Raw genomic sequence first — 16,170 nt, 5'->3', positions numbered from 1 at the left:
TGGGGAGAAAAAGGCAACTGGGGGAAAAGGTATAACCTCTGTCTTAGAGAATATTGTCAGCTTGTGCTTAGCTTCGGCCTGGTTAGCCATTGTCCTGTCTTGTACCATTAAAAAAGAACACGCACTTGCAAAGTAATTGAGGAATCTATCCTCTCGTCCAAAGATGTCCGATGGCTTTATGATAATGGCTTCTGGAAATGCATTTCTCACTTCTTTCTCTCCAACAGCCTAAACAAACAACCAAACAAAACAGGTGTGAGATGAGTGAAGAAATCGTCCACTCTTTTTACTGTTAGGACATTACTTGTATTTTAAAGGTCATATGTTCCTCCAGATTAAGGTAATCATACTCTTCTTAAAACTCAGTTACACAGAATTTCTTTTTTTTTAAAATCACACATAAAAATGCCCAAGCTCTTGTTCAGTTGGTTCTCATATTTATTCTAGGGAAGCTTACATAAAAGGAGAAAAATCAGGGTAGAATTTTCCTAGCCTCCATTTTTCCTTCTAATTACAGACTGTGTGGTTTGTGTCAACTACCTAGCAGCCTGCCTGAGAAAGGAAGCCTAGCATGATGGAAGTTGCAGCAGGACATACCTACCCACAGGAGGCTGGGGGTAGAGCCCTTCACGTTCCTCCCCTCACTCGTTATCATCTACTCAGCGCCTAGGCAGGCCTCTGGTGGAACGCAGGTGTCGGCGCCTAGCTCAGCCTTCCTTTCCTCCTGCATCGCCCCTGGGGTGACATCTCGTCCAAGTGGCCTTGAACCTGCTTTCTGAGCTCCTCAACTCCAGGGACGCCCTCTTCACTCCACTCGGTGCTCTCAACTCGGTCAGGCCACAGACCATACTGACAACTGAAAGTGCCCTTCTTCTGAAACACTAAACGAGGACGGCCTACTCTCAAGCATCTCCTGTACTTCCAGCCTGCTTGTTCTTTGTTTCTGTTCCTGAGACATCTGCTCCTGAACCTTCTCAGGAACTCTAGTCCACTCCTTCTGCCTCCTCTACACCAGCTCCTCCTAACTTCCCTTGTTTCAGGTTAGATTTAGTGGTGGGAACTTGGTCCCACTTTTCAATCACTCTCTTACCAATACCGTAAACTACCTTGTCCCTTTGTCCCTTCCTCCACCCACCAGGCAAAAATCCCAATCCTGGAAGAACGTCATTACCCTCCTTCTTTGAGCCATGCCCCCTGCTGCCTTCAGAGATGAAGGAAATGAAATACATAAAAATCATTAATCAGTGCCTCCATACAGCCATGCTCCACATAATGTTTCGGTCAACGACAGACGCATATATCATGCTGGGCCCATGAGCTTATAGTGGAGCTGAGAAATTCCTGTCACCTGGTGACATCATAGCCATCCTAACGTCACAGCACAACGCATTCCTCACGTGTCTGTGGTGACGCTGGTGTAAACACACCCACTGTGCTGCCAGGTGTACAAAAGTACAGCACACAGCTATGCGCAGTCTATACTTGCTAATGATAATAAACAACTGTAACTGATTTATGCACTTACTATACCATACTTTTTATTGTTATATTAGAATGTACTCTTTCTACTTATAAAAAAGTTTGCTATAAAACAGTACGCCGCGTTATACTGGCAGCAGCCTTGTACAGCTCATGTTTAATGTGCCTCTTTCACCACTTCTCTTGTGCTCCGTTTAATCTCGCGTTGTTTTGTACAGGAACGTGCTGTACAGGTGTGTAGCACACAGCCTACGTATGAGCAGGCTACACCATCTGGGCGTGTGTACATGCCTCTGTGATGTCCACACAACGCTGACACCGCCTAAGGATGCATTTCTCACAACGTAACCCCTAAGTGGCCCAGAGCTGTAAATTCACGTCACCTGTTTTAGCTGGGCCCTCAACATTTCACCAAAATAGTGTTTTCTTATAATCACTTTACTCTCCCAAATGAAAATTTCAAACATTTTCTATCCTATTTAAATTTCTCCCTGATTTTCCTCTTCCTTCCAGTAAATGGCATTGCCTTCTAATTCAAAGATTTAGCAACAGAAAAAACCACCTCAAGTTCCCACCACTAAGTCCACAGACTCAGGAGCATGACCCAACGCTTCCTCCTCCCTTCTTACCACACAACAGGCGCAGTGCCGCCTCCAACGCTTCAGAGCTCACGTCCTTGAACTTTCTCAGGAACCTGCCCAATTGACTCTCTATCTTCAGTCTCACCCTCTTTACCAGCACATCCCTACCACTAGTTAAACATGCTTTTAAATAAAGATCTTCCACCTTAAGAGGAAAAGAATTTTCCAACTTCACACGACCCTCCAGCTGCCTGTCCATCTGTCCCCCCTCCATCTTTCCAAACCACTTTAAAAGGCTGTCTGCCCTACTGTCCCCACTGCCTCAGCTCCTGCTCACTCTTCACTCACCTGTAACTCTGGATTCTGCCCGGACACTTGCATTCAAACAATTCTAGATAAGATCACCGATGCCCTCCATGTCCTCGTCCAAGGGGACTTCAGAGCTCTCACTTGCTTCTCAGTGGCATTCTTAAGTCTACTCCCTCCTCCCAGCACCGTCTTCCCTTGGCTTCCATACCTCACACTCTCCTGGTTTCCCTCCTACCGCATCATGTCCACTCCCTCCCAGTCTTTGGGTTTGTGTTTTGCAGGTGCCTCCTGGCCTACCAGACCATACTAACCACTGGGATTCCGCTGGGCCCAGTACAAGGTTCTCTTCTCAGTCTACACGTCCTCACTAGGCCGTCTTACCCCCTCCCATTGCTTCAATTAACAACAAACACTGGTGACTCCCTGATTCACACCTCCAACCCAGACCTCTCTTCTAAACCGCAGGATCATGAAGTCCATTTACCACCAATACCTGCATGATTGACATGTATCTGAAATGCAACCCAAGTCCAAACCTGGATCACCCTCTTCCATTGTTCATAAATAAGTCTTTTTCAATCTTTGCTGCACACTGGAATGACCCAGGGAGCGTAAAATACCGATGCCCACGTTCTATCCCAGGAGATTCTTTTTTAATCGGTCTGGGTGCAGCCTGAGCTTCAGGATATTTCAAAGTTCCCTTGGTGATTCTAACATGCAGCTAAGGCTCAGAGCCACTGCCCTAAAGCCTAGTCCTTCCAAGTGTTTCTCACCTTACTCAACAGTACACCATCCAGCCAGTGGTGTAAGCCAAAGGGGTAGACATCACTGCCTCTTCCCTTTCTCACCACTGACTCCCCCACCCCGTCCCTTCCAAACAGTCATCACTCCAGACGCCTCTATGAATGCTAGGGCAGAGGCAGGCACAGCGTGCACCCTCTCTGTCCCCAGAGTAATATGAAAATGTGAAGCCTGGATGTGCTGTCAGGCAGTTTTGTGAGCATGAAAAACCAGGCTTACACAAAAAGCTGAAAGAATCACAGGACCAAAGCTGATGCCTGAACCTTAACATCAACGTGGCTACGTTTCCCTATTGCTGGGTTTTTCAGAGACGTGGGCTTATGAATTCCCTTTTGTGTAGGCCAGTTTACACCGGATTTTTTGATGTCAGTAACACAGTAACAAAATGCTCTTAATGGACAGACGTCCTCTGTCCCCCATTACAGGTTCCTATGGCACAGTTTGCTATTTTGCAACATCTGGTGCATCTGGAATTGTTTCTTCAATGGACTGGAAAGCAGATACGGGCTAAGACCATGTCTGCTGTATTCACTACTGTATCCCCTGTGCCTAATACAATACGCAGTACATAGTAGACACTTAATACATTTGCTCAATAAAAGAACACAGGGGCCCAAAAGCAGGAGCCACCGTCAAGGAACTCTGGTCGTTCTTGGCCATCACGTCACCGCTTCAGAAGTGGCTTAAGCCCGTGACTGTGCAGGGGTTTACAAAAAAAGATGGTCCTTTAGCTTTGGTAGGTGACACAGGTGTGACTCCTTTGGGCAGGAATCATACTCTACGTCCCATGATTTTACTGTGTAATTATTACGCCCCAAGAAGCTGTGCATTTGAGGGCAGGTAATAATATGGTCAATCCACCTTTGAAGCCCCTCAGCATAGTTCCCTGCAAACAGAAGGCACTGAACCAAACTGTCAGAACACAACACACACACACACACACACACACACACCTCCTTGCAAGTGAAAATCTCATTCTGGCACGGAGAATTAGAAACCCCTTTTAATCCTGGATACGGCAATGAGAAACCCTTCTCACTTAACTCAGGTTTCAAAGGGGCCAGGAAACTCCAGCTCTGTGAACCACTTCCCAAATCAGCTTGTTACTCACCTTGCTTCTCAGATATCTAGAAGAGCTTTTAATATCAGCATTCAGATGTGAGATGTGAATAAATTTTTCAACTCCAGCTTCCTTGGACACCTGAGCAATTGCTTGGGGAATACTCACAAAAACATCCTCAAAATCAAAGTTTCTGGAAGAAAAAAAAAAAGGGAGGGATCAGCTAAGAACACCTAATTAACAATATCAAAGCTTTCTGTGATAAGCTGTTTTTCACACTATTGCTGGAATTCATAATACCTAAACTTTTAAACAGCAATGACTTAACCCAAAAATCAAAATTAAGCTTTTTAGGTTAATGCGCACTGTTATTACTGTACGTAACTCAAGGCTTACAATAAGTTACAAATCAGCACACGTCATGTTCTGTGTCCTCAAGGAATCTCAAGGCTGAGGCCCTTGAAACGCATTTGGCTACACTGGCTGCACTGATGGGTAGGGATGAGGGAAGTGATGGGACTGGATGGGAAGTCACTTCCTATCCTGGCGGGGAATTGGAGAGTCAATCACCAGTTTAATCCAACAATATGAACTAAATGCTCACTTTGTTTAAGGCGCTGTTAGTCAATTCGGTGACTATAACGTTGATGAAGACCCTCCAATTCCTCACAGAACTTAAGACCATTTGATGAGGCAGATACATGTAAACAAATCTAAGTCAAACTTTCCTACATGCGACTAAAAAGGTGTGAACAAAGTGCTGTGAAACTACAGGATTCAAACATTTGTTGATAAACAGCTCACACAGAGGCTAAAAAGGACTATTCAAACCAGCACTCCTGCCACCTTACATTAACACCACGAAGAACAGATCGAGAACACTGTCCATCGAGAAAAAACAATGTTCATCTAGCTGCACAGCAGAACAGGCAGAATTCTCCCCCCTAACCCCATCCCAGCTGGACAGATGCAAGCACTGGGCCAATCCCGCTCATCCCGTCAGGGTGATAACCCCGACCACACAGACACAATCCATATGGGCTTTTTACGGGAAGCACATCACACTGCTTTACTTATATGTACCGAACTTATGCAACTAAATCCCCTAAGGGGAGGTCACTGGGTATGTAAATGGTTGGTATGTAAACGGTAGTTCAACTGATGCTTACTGATGGACTAGTTAACAATGTCACCACTACAATGCTTAACAAGTAGACGTTGCCCAGGAAATGTCTACTAACCCCGAAGATGGCTTATGCAAAGAAGAAATGAGTCGAACACTTACTTGGTTTCCCATTCTCGGCCCACGAGATTGATGACCACATTGCTATGCTCCACCGCTCTTCGGATAGAATCTTTGTTTCTCCCATTCCATTCCTGTAACAGCAACAGCCAATCAGATGAAAACCCAAGGGTGCACCCTAGCAGTAAACAATTCTGTTGGGCCCCACCCCGCCACTCCTGGGCAAATTTCAAAATGGGCCATCTGTCGTCGTCACAATGTGGTACCATTTCATTTAGGCTCCATTTATTACAACAGAAATGATTCTGAGGGTAACAATAAATTGGGAGCGTTCATAACTATTTTCTTATTCCTTTTTAACTCTTCCTCTTTATAATCCCAGATGTAGTCATTTCTACTCTAAAGACATGAAAACAACACTCAGATGTGACCTGCCTAAAACTTCAGGGTGAGCCAACGCAGACCGTGGTATAGAAATATACTTCTGAGTACCATTTAGGACTTAGGTCAGATTGATGATTCATATACAAAATAGGGGCTGGGGATTAAACAACCCGTCATACAGCTTCCTATGTTAAAACGAAATGGAATGTTTAAAGCATTTCAATGGGAGATAATAAGAATTTCATAGGGTCAAATACTAAGTGTGTACGTATGAGTGACAGGAGTGAGAGGGAGAGGGAGAGAGGAAGGGGGGAAGGGAGAAGAGCAAGGGGGGAAGAAAAGAGGGAGGAAGGGAGGCGAGAGAGGGAGGGGAGAGCACACATAAGCAAGCATGAGTGAGCCCACTGAACTCCCTGTGTAATTTAGAAAAGAGTGAAAGGGCTAGAGGAATCAGATTCAAAAGGATGAAGCCCTCAGCGGGAAACAGTTACAACTGATGGAGAGTAGGGTGCAAGGGACAGTACAGAATACCAGTCAGACAGGAATGCAAATTCCAGTTCGTTGCTTACTGTGCACGAGTAATCTCTCCAACCTCCATGTAAAATTTGAAAATACAGCTCACCTCATGGGGTTGCTATGAAGATGACATAAAACACACAAAATCGGCAGCACCGTGACCGACATACTCATCAAAGAAAGCAGCTCTACACATAAAGCGCTGAAAGAGGCTTTTTCAGCAAAGATGGCCAAAGAATCCAAAAACACTCAGGAGTGGAAGAGTTTGAGTACGAACTGTATAAATGGCCCAAGAGCGAGGCCTGGAGAGAAGGAATCAAAAGGATACCAAATTCCCAGGGATAAGGCCCAAGAGCCCCAGTCAGACCAAGTGGCCGACCACTCAGCCGTTTCAGAGACTGAAGCAGAGAAATCAGCACCGCACACCCAACATGGTCCATCCTTCTCAAAAGTGAACAATAGTAACGTGGCGTACTGCCCCTGGACTTGCCCCTCCATAAACATCATTATACTCAAAGGTATGTGTGTGGTGTCTGTACTGCCTGTTAAGACTGTGAGCGCCTGTGGACTTGTTCATCCAGACATGCTCAGAGCTTAGCCCAGTGCCAGGAGCAGTGGACACTCCATGAATACTATGGAAAGAATGGAATACATGTCATGTGACTTGATTTAGTGATTCCACATTTTCAAGCCTATAACAGCTGTCACCTGTCATTTGCGAAATATTTTAATTCTGAGGACTGGCAAGGTGACCAATAATCTTAAATTACAATGAACTAGGAAAAAGCTAAGCTCCTTGTGGTAATTGATATACCACAAGGATATTTGAGAATAAGATTTTGGAAAAGAAAACTCTTTAGAAACAAGAAATTACCAGTATAAATATACTTAACTTGTGAACATTCAATAAAGAACAAAAATTACATTAAAATAAGTCAAAATTTAAGGAGATCATAAATAATCTGTATGAAAATAATATCAGAGATATTAAGGATGTTTACCAATTACTTTTTAAAGGGGAAAGTGTGCAAACGGAAGAGCTCAGTTCCATACAGGATGATGAGCGTAAGAAAAGTCAGCTGAAAGAACAGCAGACCCAAGCCTCAAGGCGTAGGCCGTTTCTCGGTACGAACAATGCAGGCATTCTGGCAGCATCATTCTCTGTAGAAAGGGACTGTCCTGTGCACTGCAGGACATTTAGCATATCTGCCCCCTACCTAATAAACCAGTAAGGTCTCCAGTCACTGTGACAACCAACCAAAGAGCCCACACATTTTTAATCTATCCCTTGAAGGGTTTCCCCAACCCCATCTCCCGTCTCACCCCATTGGTAACCGTTGGTGTAAAGATAGAACCTGCAGATTAAAAAATAACAGGGAATGCTCAAGAAGAACTATTCTAGTCTATGCCAAGCAAACCAAGTTATAAAATGCCCTACTTATGATTTTCTCTGTCTACAGAGGCACTGTTCAATGGAACTACACCATGAGGTGCATATGTAATTCTGAATTAGCCACATTCATTTTTATTATTTTTTTTTTAAACTTTTATGTATTTATTTTAAGTGTGTTTCTCCGGGACCCATCAGTTCCAAGTCAAGTAGTTGTTTCAATCTAGTTGCGGAGGGTGCAGCTCAGTGGCCCATGTGGGGATTGAACCAGCAACCTTGTTGTTAAGAGCACCACGCTGTAACCAACTGAGCTAACTGGCCGCCCCCTATTGGCCACATTTAAATGAATAAAAACAAACAGGTGAAATTCATTTTAATAATATACTTTATTTAATCCAATATGCCCCAAATATTATTTCAGTATGTAATAAATATAAAAAATTATTAACGATACATTGAATATTATTTACGATATTGAATATTATTGTCTTCGTACTAAGTCTTTGAAATCTGGTGTGTATTTTACACTTGAAAGCACACCTCAATTCAGACAAGCCACATTTCAAGTACACAGTAGCCACACATGTGACCAGTGGCTACCATATTGCACAGCATAAGTCTAGAGCAGAGGCCGGCAAACTATGACCCACAGGCAAATCGAGCCTACAGTCTAGCTTTGTAAATAAAGTTCTATCGGAACACAGCCACTCCGATTCTTTTACACATTGTCTATGGCTGCTCTGGGGCTACAAGGGCAGAGCTGAGTAATCATGGCAAAGGCCCTATGACCCACCAAGCCCAACATTTACTATCTGGCCCTTCACAGAAAGTCTGCCAACTGCTGGACTAGAGTTTGCAAGAATGCCCTACGAACGGAGGACACCCTTGGCCCACTCTGTGATGAAACTGCTGCTTTATTATACTGCCCCTCTTTCTCAAAAATAACCTTAGTAATTCATGTTTTTTAGTCCAATAATCAGTAATATAGGCTGTTACCAGAAAGATAATCTGGCCCAGGTCACCCATGGGACGAAGGTGCATGACGTCATATGGCTCACACCGATAGGGCACGATCACCTGTGACCCCATACGTCCTAGAAAAGAAGGGATGGAGACAAGGATCAATGCTGACATAGTATGGACACATTATAGGACGGTGATTTGCTAAATAGTTAAATTCCAATATGTATGTGAATTGCTATTATATTTAACGGAGCATATTTTGCCATGTTAGAGATGCCGTAACTTCTCAGAGACTCCCCTTCACACTTTAATGTCCTATATAGAAAGTATGAGGAGGTATGTGAGTGCTCAAAATGCTCCACAGACCAAAACTACCCAAATCCAAGATAGGAGTTATTATACTTGGAACGATTAAAATGAAAAGAAACATAGCTCATGGCTTCTCGTTCGGTCACCCAAGTAAATGGCACTGGGGTTATGTTAAACTGAAGGAACTTTACTTACCAAGGTGGTTGACAACATAGCGGCCCAGGAATCCTGTCGCTCCAAACACAGTGGCCACGACCCCACTGACCGAGGAACGCCCACTTCTCCCATGAGGTATGACCGCGTGATGAAGCTGGCGCTGGACTGGGCGGTGAAACACAGAGGCAGCCACTGCAGTAACAGAAGAACCTTAAAAGCCCAGAATGGACAACAAAGGAAAATGTTCACATGAAAGTCACTATGGATACAAACAGCTTCTTTTCCTAGAAACGCGTTAACATTATTTTGCTATCAGTATTTTTCATTTACTTAGGTTAAAGTTTAAATTTAACTTTTAAATTAAAAGTTGTAATGTTAAGTGCCAACGGCAATAATAAACACAGACTATCGCAACAAAGACTCTGTAGGACATAAGGAAATATATAATAAAAAGTATAAACTCACTGTCTTATAGGACATAATTTGTCTAGGAAGATAAATCATTAAAAAAAAAAAATTAAACAGTTACTAATTAAGAGAGTATAAACCTCTACAGTGAAAGGAACTGAGAGAAAGCAAAGCAAAAGAGCAATGAGTTAGATAATCACGAGGAAAGATTCTTGGTTTGTTTTTCTTTTAATTGAAGTTTATTGGGGTGACAATTGTTAAAGTTAAATAGGTTTCAAGTGTACGATTCTGTAATACATCATCTATGTATCATAGTCTGTGTTCACCACCCAGAATCAGTTCTCCTTCCATCACGATATACTTGATCCCTTTTACCATCATCTACCACCCCCCTTCCCCTCTGGTAACCACTAAATTATTGTGTATTGTGTGTCTATGAGTTTTTGTTTCTTCATTTGTTTGTCTTGTTCCTTTGTTGTTTTCAGTTTTATATCCCACCTATCAGTGAAGTCATATGGTTCTCGACTTGTACTGTCTGACTTATTTTGCTTAGCATAATCATCTCAACATCCATGGAAACAACCAAAGTGTCCTTCGATCGATGATTGGGTAAAGAAGATGTGGCATATATACACAATGGAATACTATTCTGCCCTAAGAAAAGATGAAATAGTGCCATTTGCAACAACATGGATAAAGTGTTTTGAGAAAGGTTTTAAAGAGTAATAACAGAAAGATCAGATTTCCACGTGAAACACTTAACACATATAACAATGAAGAGGTGGGAATGAACACACCGAATGCCGGGAACAGCAAGACTCACCTTGAACAGACTTTGAAACTGATGATGAATGAAAAATAAAGTTGACGATATGGATGCATATTAAGGGAGGCAGAGGGCTGTTAGTAGAGGACATTGTTTTTCTGTTCTTTTTAATTAAATTTATTGGGGTGACATTCATTAAGATTATATAAATTTCAAGAGTACAATTCTATATACATCATCTGAATATCACATTGTGTGCTCACCACCCAGAGTCTAGTCTCCTTCTGTCACCATCTTTGACCCTTTACCCTCTTCAACCTCCCCTGACTTCCCTTCCCCTCTGGTAATCATCATACTGCTGTGTCTATACGGTTTTTGTTTGTTTGTTGCTTTTTGTTTTATATCCTACATGAGTGAAAAATCACAGGGCTTTTGTCCTTTTCTGTCTAACTTACTTCACTTAGCATGATACTCTCAAGATTCCTCCACGTTGTCGCAAATGGCAGTATTTCATTTCTTCTTTTGGCTGAGTAGTATTTCATTGTCTATATATACCACATCTTCTTTATCTATAAAAGTGTCCATCGAAGGATACTTAGGTTGTTTACATGCCTCAACATCGTGAATAATGTTGCAATGAACATAGGGGTACATCTATCTTTACAAATAAATGTTTTAAAATTTGGGGGGTAGATACCCAGAAGAGGGATTGCTGGGTCATACGGTAATTCTAGTCTTAATTTTTAGAGGAATCTCCACTCTGTTTTCCATAGTGGCTGTACCAATTTATATTCCCACCAGAACTGTATAAGGCTTCCTTTTACTCTACATTCTCTCCAACACTTGTTATTACTTGTCTTGTTAATAAAAGTTCTTCTAACAGTGTGAGGTGGTATCTCATCGTGGCTTTGATTTGCATTTCCCTAATACCTAGTGAAGTTGGCCATTTCTATGTCTTCTTGGGAGAAGTATCTGTCCAGGTCCCCTGCCCATTGTTTAATTGGATTGTTTATTTTTTGCTGTTGTTGAGTTTTATGAGTTCTTTAAATATTTTGGATACTAGCCCTTTATTGGAGGTACTGTTTGCAAATATCTTCTGCCATTCGGTTGGTTGCCTTTTTTGTCTTGTTGATGGTTTCTTTTTCTGTGAAGAAGCTTTTTAGTGTGATGCAGTCCATTTATTTATTTTTTGCTTTTACTTCCCTTGCCTTTGGGGTCAACTTCATAAAATCCTCTCTGAGACCTGGTCCAGAAGGTAAGTACCTATGTTTTCTTTTATGTGGTTTTTTTTTAAAAAAAGAGTACAATTCAGACTTAATATAAAAGTACTGAAAATAATCAAAAGTAGGTAGGTAAGTAAGTCTGTGTCTGTTTTCTAGGGATGACTTTCCAGTGACATTCTTCCCAGAAACCATTGTTTATCCCTATCCAGAAGTGTGGAATTGGAGAAACAGCCTAGCTTACTGATCAGTTACTGAAACCCCAGAGATTAAAAAACAAACATTGCACTTTACATGTTTTAGGTTGGAGCAAGAGTAATTTCGGTTTAAAAGGTTATAAATAATTGTAAAAACCGCGATTACTTTTGCACCAACCTAATAGTAACTAGGTGCAGTGTCAGATGGGTTTATCAGGGTGATCACTTCATCAGTTATATAAAGGTCTAATCACTATGTTGTACACCTGAAACTAATATTATACACCAGCTGTAATTTTAAAACTTGCAGATCAGATACATAACAACGAAACAGTAACATCATAATAACAGCTAAACTTAACCAAGCTCTTACCGGGTGCCTGGCATTGTTCTAAGTGCTTAATAGGTGTTATCTTACTTAATGTTATCTTCATTGCCACTTTAGAGATGAGGAAACTAAGGCTCAGACTGGTTAAGTGACTAATCCAAAAAGCCAGCAAAGACTGAAAAGCATCCCAATTAAAAAAGACAAGAAAAGAAAAAAAAAGAAAATGGCATCCAGAAACCAAATGAAAAAAGTGACTGATGGAGAATACAGCAGCCCCCACCTCATGCTCAGGGGATACATTCCAAGACCCCCAGTGGATGCCTGAAAGCATGGACAGTACCAAATCCTATGTATACTACTATGTTTTGTCCTATATGAACTTCCATACTTTTTCACTTAGAAGAGGCACTTTCTGGCTTCTCTTTGACATATCTGAATTGCCAGCACCACTACTCTTGCTTGTTGGGGCCATTATTAAGTAAAAGAAGGGTGACTTGAACATAAGCACTGCGATACGATGACAGTCGATCTGATACTAACTGAGACAGCTGCTAAGTGACTAACCAGTGCGTAGTGTATACAGCATGGATCCAGTGGACAAAAGAAAGATTAACATCCCAGGCAGGATAGAGCAGGAAGGCATGAGATTTCATCACACTACTCAGAATGGCATACAAATGTGCATTTAAAACTTATAAATTGTTTATTTCTGGAATTTTCCATTTAATATTTTTGGACTGCAGTTGACCACAGGTAACTGAAATCACAGAAAGCAAAACCACAGTTAAGGTGGGGACTAGGAGTGAACTCTGTCAAATGCTGCTGAAAGGTGAAGTAGGATGAGGACAGAGGACCATAGGATCTAGAAAATGTTGGTTGTAGACGGTCTTAACAAGAGCAATTTTATTGGAATAGTGGGAATGAAAGCTTTACTGGAGCAGGCAAAAGAGACAATGTAAGGCAAGAATGCGGTAAGAGGAATACTGACAATCTTTTGAGGAGATGGGACATAAAGGGACAAAGAAAAATGGGACCAGAGTAACAGGAAGACAAGGAGGGGATTTTTTAAATATGAGATATTATATTAATATGCTGATGGAACTGACCCAATAGAGGCAAAAATTAATGAGTTGGGAGAGGGAATGAATAGGTAAGAAAGGATGAGATCGAACGCTAAGTGAAGAAACTGGTCTTAGATCAGAAGGAGCTCATCCACTGTAACAGGAGGGAAGGAAGAGACTTATCACACATCAGCTATGAGATTTTTATGGTGGGAAAAAGAGATCATTCTCATCTGATTCCTTTGAATTCTCTGTGTAGCTGAGAATGAGACAGAAGCACATTAAAAGTGTTAGGAGATTGTGATGTCAAATAATCGTTATGGAGAAAGGGAAATTTCCTAGGAAAATGTAGGGCTGAAAATCTATTTTGTATTCTATAGAAAATCTACTTTGAGATTTGTATTCAGGAATTTAAAATAAGGCCAGTCAGATGGCGTTTTCCCTAGCTCAGTTCTTCACTGCTCAGGGGCAGGTAGGAAATACATGGAAAGTTTGTTTTAATCAGTACTTTTGTTTTGTTTTGTTTTGTTTTGTTTTTTTTATGACAAAAGGAGATGGGCTGGGGAGTTGAGAATGTATGAAAGGGAATGATTAAAATGATGAGTAAGGATGGAAGTGAGGGCATATGATAAAGGACAGAGTCAATAAAATGGGAACAATTATTGGAGTCAAAGAATTAATACCTCAAAGGATTGTTATGACGATTAGGGTAAATGTACATGAAGCGTTTAGCACATTACCTTGTACACATTAAGCACTCCAGGAATAATGATTGCTTTCCTTTAATACTACTGTAAAATTCCTCAGAAGGTAATGTTCTAGTAACCTCACAGTTACTTGTTTTTCCAACAACTATGGGCCAAACACTATTCTAGGTACTGTGACTAGCATAGTAAAAAAGACAAAGTCCCTGGTTTCATGGAGCTAACGCTTTAGAGGGTCGATACGAGAATTAGTAATATATAGGTAAGTACCTGTCACAGTGCCTTGCTCATAGTAGGTGCTCAATAAATATATTACCCTCTTTAACTCCAGCCTCTTACTTTCTTCCATTTATTATGAACATCATTAGGAAAATAACATTACTTATTCCTTATACTCCTCTGCTCAAAAACTTACACTGGTTTCCTACTATAATACCTTAACCAATAGTGTCCAAATATATTTGCTTGTACACTGACTTTTTTAGATATTTATTCATAAATTACATGTTCTATGTAGTACCAACATGTTATACACATTAGAAAACATAAAGCACTTAGAACAGTGTACACAGTTTGAATGATGTGTTAGCTATTGATGTTATTACAGAAAATCTTTAAGTTCTAATACTGTGTTTGTATCCCATTATTTTCTCTTGCAAAACCCACTTTGGAGATCACTCTAAACTCTGCTCGACTTTCAAAGTGCTCTGTTATTTGATCCCATGTAACGTATTCAACCTCCTTTCCAACTATTCCAGATCTACAGGTTGTCACTCACTGAGCATGTCATGATTCCATTTTCACCCCGTCCTTGCCAGTGACAGGAAACTGTGCACTCTCTGACTTTCCAGAGCATAACAAGCCTAAAAAAACATCAGTGGAAGAACTGCAATTCTTCAGTGGTCTTCCAATCTTCCCTTACTACTCCAAATAATACTAATCCTTCCCTTTTCTGGTTTCCCATGGTACTTAATAGTTTCTCCATATTTCACTATATATAATTGTTTTACATAGTACTGTTCTACAGTGTTTTGGTTATGTTACGCACTAGACTTGCCTCTCCAAAGTTTACTCAAAAGCTCACTTTACCAGAGACAATAAAGTGTCAGTTAAAAAAAAAAAAAGTTAAAGAAAAATATTTATAAAAATGTCTAGAACTGTGGTTAGCAGATAGCAGGTACTGAATAAACAGCAATGATTACCATTCACAATCAACATTATGTCAAACCAATGTAATAGTTTAACAAGAACCAGCAGCCTTTGCAAAGACGTCATGGCTACAAAACCATCCACTATAAATGATGTGCACCAAGAACCTTCCCAGGGGCATGCAGGACCCAGCTCTACCAAAGATGATAAATAAAAAAGATCCTCCAAACACTTTTGAGTCTCACCTCAAGCTGAACCTTAGAACTACCTGTGGAGCATTTTAAAATTTATGGTGCTAGGAGCCAATCTCAAAAATTCTGATTCAATAGCTCTGCAATGAATCCCCATTTCTACTTTTTATAATGCTCCAAGAATGAGTCTGACGTTCAGCTAATTTTGAGAACAAATGATATTCTGTAACGACTAAAACACACTGGAAAATACAATTTTTGGAAGTTGATTGGGGTGTGTTCGTGAAAGGATAGTGGGTGACAGTATGATGATGAAGTGTAACTATATTAAATTTTCTTGCTTTTCTAGCCTTAGTGATTGGAAGAGCAAATGTATGTTTTCAATTTGAAGACCATGATAGCAAATCAAGTAATGGGTTAAATCAACAACGCTTAGACGAATCCCAAGATATCCTTTACTCTTCTCCCTTTTCCTTCCCACCAAGCTCCTGATTCTTCTCTCTCCGAGCAGTCTTCGCTCCCCAAGGCCCCAGCGCCTCGACCTGACACACTCCACAGCTGCAAAAATGCTTTTGATTTAGAAAGTGCTTCTATATTACTTCATTTAATCGTTTCAGAAACCCCCTGACATTGTGTATTATCATTTCCATTGTGACACGAAAGATCGTAAGTTGAGGCCGATTAAGGGTTTGCACAAGGTCGTCAAGTCAATGCATGAAGAGCCTTGACTCCACTATCGTTGTTTTCCATCCCTTTCACGGGCCCCTGCCCCTTCCCCCAAATTCTTTTCATAACCCCAAACCTTTGCAACCCTGTAAGAAATGTGATTCTCTCGATCCCTTCCTTACACGTCCCCCATTTTCTCCTCTTCCCTTGTCGTTGCTCACGCTCTCTCAGCGCAGACCCCTTCCGAAAAGCGTATTTTAATATGTGAGCGAGGGAAGGGGGAAAGGAA

At 41.2% G+C, this 16,170-nt stretch overlaps 1 protein-coding gene across 2 annotated transcripts in view; it reads right to left on the bottom strand.

The window, feature by feature from the left end:
- The window catches only part of NDUFA9 (NADH:ubiquinone oxidoreductase subunit A9), a 33,971-nt gene that overhangs the window by 17,496 nt on the left and 305 nt on the right, over window positions 1-16,170 (bottom strand). Inside the window, exons 2-6 of one of the 2 annotated variants that reach the window (XM_074325259.1) lie at window positions 9,231-9,401; window positions 8,760-8,857; window positions 5,516-5,607; window positions 4,282-4,423; window positions 126-228 (exon numbers count right to left, since the gene is read on the bottom strand). In XM_074325259.1, the coding sequence (XP_074181360.1) occupies window positions 126-228; window positions 4,282-4,423; window positions 5,516-5,607; window positions 8,760-8,857; window positions 9,231-9,401 (606 nt within the window). The remainder of the gene's footprint in view (window positions 1-125; window positions 229-4,281; window positions 4,424-5,515; window positions 5,608-8,759; window positions 8,858-9,230; window positions 9,402-16,170) is intronic. The other variant, XM_074325260.1, reaches the window with a different exon arrangement.

The sequence above is a fragment of the Rhinolophus sinicus genome, linkage group LG02 (genome assembly GCF_036562045.2).
Source record: "Rhinolophus sinicus isolate RSC01 linkage group LG02, ASM3656204v1, whole genome shotgun sequence".
NCBI classification, from domain to species: domain Eukaryota; kingdom Metazoa; phylum Chordata; class Mammalia; order Chiroptera; family Rhinolophidae; genus Rhinolophus; species Rhinolophus sinicus.
This window is presented reverse-complemented; position numbering and strand designations above follow the sequence as displayed.